This window comes from Nelumbo lutea, chromosome 2 (assembly GCF_056320005.1).
Source record: "Nelumbo lutea isolate HS-2025 chromosome 2, American lotus-T2T, whole genome shotgun sequence".
In the NCBI taxonomy this organism is placed as follows: domain Eukaryota; kingdom Viridiplantae; phylum Streptophyta; class Magnoliopsida; order Proteales; family Nelumbonaceae; genus Nelumbo; species Nelumbo lutea.
In genome coordinates this window covers 50,224,214-50,234,090 of record NC_142685.1, presented here as the reverse complement: position 1 = coordinate 50,234,090, position 9,877 = coordinate 50,224,214, and the positions used below count along the sequence as shown (strand labels likewise).

The following is a 9,877-nucleotide window of genomic DNA, read 5'->3' as shown; positions in this document are numbered from 1 at the left end:
GTACTTTCATCGATAAGTAAAATATATATTAATTACAAATATACATGGAGAAGAAGCTTAAAATAATTAATTATATATGCTCGAGTATCGATTAGACTCTTGAGGCTGAGGGGTCGGGAATCTTACTGACGCCACTGACGAGGGTGGTGGGAGAGGTCCAGAACGTGATGCATGGATTTGCTATTCTTGTGACCTATTTGACGTATTATTTGGGGAGATCAGAGATGATGACCTCTCTCACTCTTTCAATTGGCCTGATACCTTCTTCTCTCTTCTTTCTCCCCTCTTTCTCTCTGTCTCTCTCTCTCTCCCCCGCATTTGACGCTTTTTTGCTTCTATGATCGTATTGACGTAGACAACATAAAAAAAAAAAGAAAAAGACAAGAAAACTTGATCAGGGTGACCTTTTTGATTTTACAAGACTAGCGTTCTACCCCGCATATACTGTTACGAGCCACTCCCACTTATTCTGTTGGGAGTTCTGCTGGTCGCTTTCATTCTCTCTCTTACGATCGATGGATACAAGCCTCCGTCCGAGTAAAAAATAAAACTGATTACAGGTTCCAGCCAAACGGACGACAACCAAGTAGATAATTGCGTATCAAGTTACTTATTATTTTATTTACGTAGTAGATCAATTAATATGTGAGATATCAGGGATGGTAATTTTACTCATCCCCGCTGGTGCCTAGTATTTGCATTTTATGATCCTTCGACCCACCATTTATCTAAACCCTCCAATATAAATTTTTCATGTCATCGTCAACTTTTATTTCAAAAATTAATGGGAAGAGGAAACTTAACGGTGCATCTTCTTCGTCTCTGTTTTCATCCAAACGAAGCTCCTAAAACAAAAACCAAAAATGCCTTTTTGGTTCACCGCATTATGTGACTGGCAATCAGAACCGGCAACGGCAACCAAATTACGGTGATACTAAACTGTCTCAATCCTATCAAGCTACTGTTCAGAATCTGGCTGTAAGGATCCATCCCCAAAAGAGATAATCTTTCAAAAAGAGTAAAGGGTAAGAGATCTGTCGGCTGAGAGAAGAGATAGAGAGAGATGAAATATTTCTTTTAGCTTTTATGAGTTTTGTTGAGAAAGATCTGCCATCTGAGTAAGAAGAGTCCTTTTGTTGATAAGTTGTTTTTATTTTTATTTATTCTTTTGAGCAACACAATAATTCTGCAGGGAAATTCAAAAATTCCAACAGAGTATCCAAATCCAATATAATAGGTTCGAATTCAAATTCGAATTGGATCAAAATGCAGCCCATTTGCATCCCTAACAAAGAAGATGGGAAAAATATTTTGTCGGTGCCGTTAATGGCCTATTAAGTCCCCCTAAGAATTAACACGACGTGGCATAAAATAATTGAAGGGTCCATAGAATGAAAGCACTCCCCCATAGTATTGTGGTAGGGATGGGGGCAGGGGCTTGGCGAGGATAAGGATGGCAATTATTTCCATTTTACTTGGCAGGTATTCGCCCCAAAGAGGGTGGGCCTTTTTTTTTTTTTTTTTCTGAACAATGGATTTTTGGGTTAGAACAAGTTAATGAGATTTAATAACCTATACGGGACCGGGTAGGGTAAGACATTAGGCCAAACCTGACTCTCGATCCATAATTTGAATTTATGAAAATACCCCTATTCTTTATTAATAAATTACTAGGCATAGATTTTACTTTGTGATGAAGTTATGTATTATGTGTTAAATTTAATAATATTTTGAACTTTTGTGAAGGATAATTGATAGATTATACATTTTACATATGTTTCAATCAAATAATTGAAAATTTTGATTTTTTTCATGTTATTTGTACTCATTTCTTGCTTATATATAATAGGAAGTAATATGAAATTAGATGTGGGTTTGAACCCAACCCACCCACCTTCAAATGAAGGGAGACAAGATCAAAGAGGGTTTTGCATTTTCATGTGCAATTAGGAGGGTTTGGATTCTAAAAATCCAACCCACTACAGGTTTTAAGGATGGTACAAGTAGGATACCCATTCAGGTATGGGGGCGGGAATGACGAGTAAAAGTCTTCACCTGAGCCTAGCCCCTAGGGATGTCAATGGACCGGTTATGGATTGGACCCGTACAAACCAAAATCAATTTGGACAGACCGGCAAGACATATTGAATTGGACCAGTCCAAATTTAATGGTCCAAAGTATTTATTGGATTGGATTGAATGTGGTCCATTTGTAATGAATTTATGTTGGATCGAGTCAATATCTATCCATTGATAGAAAATAAAAATATAGGTGTCAATGGATTAGGTATGGTTTAGGATTAATCAAAATTAAAATGAATTTGAACAAGTTGATCAGTCCAAACATTGAATTAGGCCGGTCCAAAATATTTGTTGGATTGGGTTGGACCTAGCCCATTTGTAATGGACTCACATTGGACTAGATTGGATTGGACCAAATCCAATCTAATTGACACCCCTACTAGATTGGATTGGATCTAGTTCATTTGCAAAAGTACTTTTACAAAAACACTTTTATAAAAGTACTTTTACATGTAAGCACTTTATGAAATCACTTTTACGGAAGTTCTTTTATAAAATCACTTTTACGAAAGTACTTTTATGAAAGCACTTTTTTGGAAGTCATTTTATAAAAGCACTTTTATGGAAGTCATTTTATAAAAGCATTTTCATAAAAGCACTTGTGGAATTACATTTATAAAATCACTTTTATGGAAGTAATTTTATAAAAGCACTTCTATGAAGGATATTGACTCGATGCTTTTATGAAAGCACTTTGTGGAATTACTTTTTTAAATACACTTCTGTGAAAGTACTTTTACTAAAGCACTTATATGAGAGTTTTTATAAAAACACTTCTATGGAAACAATTTTATGAAAGCACTTTTATGAAAGTACTTTTATTTATGAAAATGCTTTTTTAATGCCAAAAGGGTATATTTTTTGTAATTTTCAGGTTTTCTTCATTTTTATATATTTCTGTAATTTTTATATGTTCTGTTTTTTTTTTTATATTTCATCCAGTTTGGATTGGATCCAATCCAGTCCATTTACATTTTAATTGATTGGGTTGGATTTGGACTGGATTGGATCCAGTCCCGTTGTAAGTGGACTCCAATTGGACTGGATCAGATTATACTAAGTCGACTCCAATTGACACCTGTGTGTGTGCGTGATTTTGAATAAAGTAGTTTTAAGGACAAAGCTCAATTTTTATGTTATTTTAGGTTATGTTAAATTTGGAGGAAAAAGGTAGAGAAAAGAAGGGAAAGGCATGGAAACCTTTATAAGGTTTGTAAAACTTTTCCTACCTTTCCCTACTTTTTCCTTCAAACCAAACACAGCATTAGTGATTGGTGATGTTAGTTTTTTCTTTTTTCTTTTTAACCCATAAGGCTAAATAATCTTCATTGAATAAACGAAATAAGCAATTTTATTGACAAAATAGTAAAATCCAGACTACAGTTGTATGAAAAAAGTGATAGGACCTGGGGGGAATTTGCATGGGTGCAATTTAAAGATTTTCTTACTAGTTTTCGTGTTGCTATTTTCCTGTGGTTGGGCCATCTACGACTGTGGTATGTAAATAGAATTTGCATGTTGTTAATGAGGCGCCCTTAATTGCTCCAGTTATCAATGGGATCAAATCATCATTCAATTATCTTCATTAACGGAGCTCCAAATATATTTCCGGCAACATACATGACGGCCGAGGCTTCTTACAAGATTCCGGGCTGATCCAAATGTGAAAGGACCCACTAGTAGGAGTCCACACAACAGTAAAATCCATCAGATGTAATGACATCAGACCACCTAATTAAGAACACCAGAACCACGAGCAAGGTTCTAATTAAATGTTGTGGTCATCAGAAAATCTCCACCTACGTACCATCATAGTTAAGAGCCACCCTCACGCAAATTAAAATCAACAACTTCTTCACTACTTATTTATTTCATGAAACAGAGGGCCTTTATCGATCCATTTGGGGAACCAAAAAAGAAAATTTTCCATGGCCCATTAGCCATTTGCTGTGCTTGATATTGAACTAAGGGTGCCAATTGGACTGGATTTGGTCTAATCCGATCCAGTCCGATGTGAGTTCATTATAAATGGATCAGGTTCAATCCAATCCAATGAATGTTTTGGACTAATTTGGATCGGTCCAATTCAATGTTTGGACCATCCAATCTGTTTAAATTCACTTTGATTTAGATTGGTTTCAACTCAAACTCGGTCTATTGACACATATTCTTGTTTTATATCAATGGATCAGATATTGACATAATCCTACCCAATCCAATATAAAATTGTTACGGATGGACAAGGTCCAATCTAACCTAATAAATATTTTGGACTGGATCAGTCTAATCCAATATATCTTGTTGGCCCATCCAATCCATCCAAACTGATTTTAGACTGGGCGGGGTCTAATCCAAAACCAGTCCATTGACACCCTTAGCTTGATGGAAGGTCCTTGAGTTCAATTATCTTGAGGAGGCACTAGTGGGCGTCTCAACAGGATCATATCCATGGGCCCTTGGAGGTCTAAACCCAAAATGTTACATATCAAACAGGTGGTAGTTTATTTTCCTCTTTTCGTTCAGCAAGGATGAATGGGCAGAAATAGTTTTCCATGTTAACATGTTGACATCTAACAGGAGTGGAAACTGGCGGCCCGATTAGAATCCGACAGGCCCATCTTAGAAGTAGGACTTGGTCGACGCCTTAGTCTTTTATGCCTATCCCCTTTGGCCCATGTTCACTCGAATCCAACTCAACTCTATTATTTAGGATGGGCTTAGTTAAGACCAGTTAACCTGGCCTGTCCAGCTTGTGCTTGCCTGTTCATGTATGTACAATAATCTAGACTTCATTCTTTTTTCACACGTGTACGTAGTAGTAGTCAATCTAGTCGGTCTTCTTTCTGGGTTTTAAATTTTAACAAGTATGATTTGGGTTCCAAGGATGGACCTAGCTTATATTTCAAGCTTGATAGCTTGGATGGGCCTAGTCCAGCTAATACTCCATAGTGTCCTTATACCCTATACCAAGTCCATCTCTGCCTAACCAATGTCTACATTACCGTTCTGCAACATCACTGTAATTTTCCCATATCTGGGATTCTCGACTTCTATTCTGAAGATGAAAATATATTATGAAGCTTTGAATCAAATAGGGTATGTTTGGTTTGAGGTTTCCTTCAAAACAAAAACAGCCTTAGCAACTTCTCTCTTGCTGTCAAAGAACCACTTGGAATCTGAGGATATTGCCATATTGGGCCAATCACGATACGGCACATCAGCCTTACATATGTGATCCACGTCTACATGACCAACGTGATGTATTGTGATTGGCCCAATGTATTTGCAAGGAGAAATGTAGATGATGTGGAGCCATTAATTAAACACCACTTTTTTAAAGCCCAGAGGTTACAATCCATTCAATCATCAACGAGAAAGTGGCATAATTGACTATCTTATGAGCTATTATATTGTAATTCCTAGGCTTGTAACTAATTACACAATTGTTGTGGGTGCTTAAAAGTCTTCTGCAGTCCGCATTCAGAGATCAAATGTGCCATAGTGGTTTAGAATTAGCCACCAACATAAGCTCAACAATAACTTTGGCATCACCTTCAATTAGGTTGTGTTTGGTTTGAAGGAAAAAGTAGGGAAAGAAAAGGAAAAGTAGGAAAATCCATACAAAATTTGTAAAGGTTTCCTATCTTTTCCTACATTTTCCTACTTTTTCCTTCAAACCAAACATAGCCTTAGGGATGGCAATTTCCCCTGTAAAATTGAGGCTCCCCCCCGCCCCAAATAGGGTGGGTTTTCTTCAACTGTAAATGGGGACGGGGTTTGTATATAATTCTCTAAACCTGAAGGTATATTAGTAAAATCTCCCTAGGTTTAATATTGATTTCTAAAATATTTCTAAGTTTTCCCTAAATTCTTTAAATAATGTAATCCCATACTTCCATTTTTAAAGTACCCTTAAAGTAGCATTATTCAATTCCTAAAATACCCCCAAATTTTAATAATTCTATTTATAAATTATCCACAAAATAGATATTTTTTAGGTGATTGTCTTGAAGCGGGGAAAATTCAGGATTCCCCGTCCCCAACGGAGAGTGAGTGCCCCGCCTAAACCCGACCCACCACCAGGGATGGGCTGAGAACGGGATAGAATATCTTGACTATGGGGAGGGGGTGCCCTGCCCCAAACCCGTCCCGTTGCCATTCCTACCTCCAACTATCATGTGTGATATCTAAGGCTCATGAGCCATCTTAACGCCCTCAAGAAATACTCGGCTTCCGCCACCTCTGGATAGCAAGGGGCCAAAGGAACAACTCTCACAAAGAGAAATTGTATTACTGGAGCTTATGTGCATTTTGTTGTAATAAAGCTTTGCCTGTTGTAATTGCTGTTCCTTGTGGTAGTATCAGACTGGCTTCAAGATTTCAGTTGGCACCTTGCATATAATCTGCAGAAGCTACTCCTAGCCAGAAGATTACTGCTATCCGAGCTGTGGAAGATCGATACTTGCCCAACATCTATTGAGTATTAAGCTTCACCTGAAAACATAGAAAAGTGGCTGCGCCTATGTCTTTTTTTAACTTACTGGTATAGTTATTGTTGGCTTGTTGCTGCTCCCAACCAAGGGAACACATTGGACCATAGAAAGCAACATATGAACAAGTTCCCCTCTTCATTAATTAATTAAATGGAATGTCCAGAGACCAACCAAGGGAATCTGTTATATCCTAATATTGCCACCTGGCAAAAGGAGAGCCCCTTATTTTTCTAAATCTCCGAAGGCGCTCATTCACATGGAGAACCTTCCTCTCTAATTCAAGGCGGATCTGGCTTGTACCATATACTCGATCCACTAGGCAGTAATCCAGAGCGGTGCCCTACATTAACCTAGGTTGGAAAGACCTTGGAGTAGTGGAGCCTGGATGAATATGATTCTCCTTCCTGGTTTAGCTAAGCATTGCAGAAGATATCGACCCAATGAGTGCCCACAGGCACAGGCCACATAAAATCATCTGTACGTAACCAATCACCACGTCCTATTGTCCCCACCAATTAGCTATGGGCCTCTCGACCCCAGTCGCCTTTTGTTTCTCCGTTATTCGTTAGGAAAAAAAGCAGAAAGGGAATGAGTGGGGATTGGGAAAGGCTTTTCGAAAGATACTCTCTGTATGTAAGTAATGCTTTCTGCTTTCAGCTTTCTGCATGTGATTGTGGCCTACAGACATTACTTGCAATGCCAACCAAATCCCTCCGGCGGGGCGAAGAAAAAGGAGAAAAGAACTCCACTCTTGTACTTAATGAATGATAAAGAACCAACTTTAAACCTTATCATCATTTGGAGAAGTGATCTTCTGATTCAGAAATATATTAAGAATCCAAATAATTAATACCTAAAGGAAACTGGATATTGCTTTCAAGGTCAAGGCTGGCTGCGCTGGTGTTTCACGACCACGACTACTCCCGTAGCCTACTATCCTCCGGGCTCCTGCTACCATATACTTGGAAAAAATAAAAACTTAGGGCGTCAAAAAAAAAAAAAAACTTTCTGTCTGTTTGGTTTGCAGAATAATTCAAATGGCCTTGTGATTGAAGATCCATTCAAGCCAATTTTGTTTCTAATTCCGATTTACAGTGTTGTTTGACCCTTTATTGCCCAGAAAGCTCTACATAGTAGCTAAGACTTACTCTATTGATTCACCCTATACAAGGTGGATTTTAGAAATCAAAAAAAGGAATTCAACAAAGTAAATATTCTCAAACTTCAACAATAATAAAAAGGGGGGCTTAGAATTGGAAAATTCAAAATGTACCCAGGGCACCAACATGTCCTCTCGTGCACTGAAACTTATTTTTGTTTAATAAATAATCATATTTGTTATTTTAGAAAGAACAGGCGTGAACAACTGTAGTGTAGGGTTCAATTTAGGGAAGGCAATATAAATGTATTCTACAAGCTTCTGCACGTAAATAGTTGGCGAGCGCAATAAGAAATTCCCTTGGGCGTTAGGCCTTAGCCCAATCGGTTCACACTTCAGTTCAGACTTGTTAGAGCTTTGGCCTCCGACTCTGAGGATCCAGGAGCCCGCCGACAGCAACAGTCGGGATGACCGAGAACAACTCCAAACGACCATGATCACGACATCACCAAGATGACAACGCAAAAGTCACTATTGCATGTGTGTCGCCACATGTCAGGGGATGGAAATGAAATTGACGTATAACGCTTGCTTCAGTTTCTCGAAACAATAAACAAGACGAAGGTGAACAATTTGGAATTGAGTGTCACCACTGGCATTACAGGGTTCAACTCTTCGTGTTCGTGCTTAGCTTCCTTAATCAAACCTTAGAGAAATAGATCAAGAACAAAACCAAGCCAACCCCACGAAGACAGAGATTTTCAGATACATAGCGTACAGATGCGCGTAAATTGCAGTTTAGAAACGTAACAATGGTCGTCCACACCGGGAAACAGCAAACCACATCTGGGTGAAAGCATGAATATATATGCTCGAAGTCGTCACATCCCTCTCAAATCCACTCTCACCTCATAAGTCATAACTATTTATATATAAAACTATAACAGGGCAGTCTTACTTTGAAATCCCAAAAGCTCCTCCCCCCTCTCTTATCCCGTTGGAATTCCATGACAGTTGTGACTCCGTTCGTTGAGATGGTTCCCATGCAGTCCAAATTAATAACAATAACACAGAGAAAGCAACCAAGTCTAAAATTACTGGGAAAATCGCGCATACGCAAAAATGAACAACAAAACAGAGTAAGGAAACGAACAAGGAAGGAATATATTTCTCAGTTTGAAAACTAATACGACTTTCAGAGTCATAGCCATAGATCAAGGAGGAAGAAGTAATAGATTACAACTATCTACAAAAGCAGATGCCACAAACCAAAACTCAAAGTTACACACAGGCTTCCCGCCTTGGCGCTATAGCGAAGAGAAGTTCCAGATCAGGCGGCTGAAAATAACCATTCGTCGGAGGGTCTCTCTTCTTGTCGTAGATTGGTTTCTTCCTCGGAGGCGGTGGGCACACCGAAGCTATTGGAATTCGACAGTCCCGGTGTTTTGGCGTCTCGCACCCTTCCTCAATCATCTCCTCTAATCTCTCGTTTACTTTTATCCCCATCTTCTCTCTCTGTCTCTCTGTCTGTAACTCTAGATAAGCGCTAGAAATCGAAGAAGCGAAGAACATGCAACTCAAAATCAATGGAGATGGGATTTATAAAATAGCCTTTTACTTGTGTATATATAGAACGTGGGAAATCACTAATCAGGAGGTTGGTTGTGGCTTACAGCGGAAGCTGTTGGTGAGTGGTGATTGAATATAGATTGTGTGGTGGAGTGGAGCCACCTACAGCTAGGCATGTGTGGCACCAACGTGTCCTTTGGAGAATGGGCCACTCGTCTACGTGTGCTCAACACGTGGCTCTTCATCCACGGCTTGTCCATATAGCGGCGCCAAGTCCAAGTTGGGTCGGTAATTGCGCGGGAACACCAACTATTTGAATATTCATCTCTCTCCCTAACCCTTCCCTAGTTCCCTTGTTCCCCTTCTTCCTTAAAAATGCATCTTTTACTTTTATTTACCCTCTAATATTTTATAGCGGCCCCCGCTCCCGCCACCGCCACCGCCAGCCGTATCTTGTGGGCGGCATCAAGGAATAGAATTAGCCACGCCAACGGGCTCCTTCGCTGGTCGGTTAACCACGTGTAAAGTTATTGGCGTGTCCTTTTCCAAGATTCGATTTACTTGTATCACAGTAAAAAAAATATAGGCTCGAGTTAGACTAAATAATGAGGAGAAGCCACTACACACCATTAAA

The 9,877-nt window shown here is 39.1% G+C and overlaps 1 protein-coding gene across 1 annotated transcript; it reads right to left on the bottom strand.

Moving 5' to 3' along the window:
* Positions 1 to 8,814: 8,814 nt before the first annotated feature.
* Positions 8,815 to 9,307, bottom strand: LOC148870579 (cyclin-dependent protein kinase inhibitor SMR4-like). Its single transcript, XM_088972534.1, has one exon. It carries the CDS (start codon positions 9,244 to 9,246, stop codon positions 8,956 to 8,958), a length of 291 nt encoding a protein of 96 aa, XP_088828660.1. The 5' UTR covers positions 9,247 to 9,307; the 3' UTR covers positions 8,815 to 8,955.
* Between the last annotated feature and the right edge of the window lie 570 nt (positions 9,308 to 9,877).

Bases quoted from the DNA above. Each gene is read 5' to 3' on its own strand.
- LOC148870579 (XM_088972534.1), bottom strand. From the start codon at position 9,246: ATGTTCTTCGCTTCTTCGATTTCTAGCGCTTATCTAGAGTTACAGACA.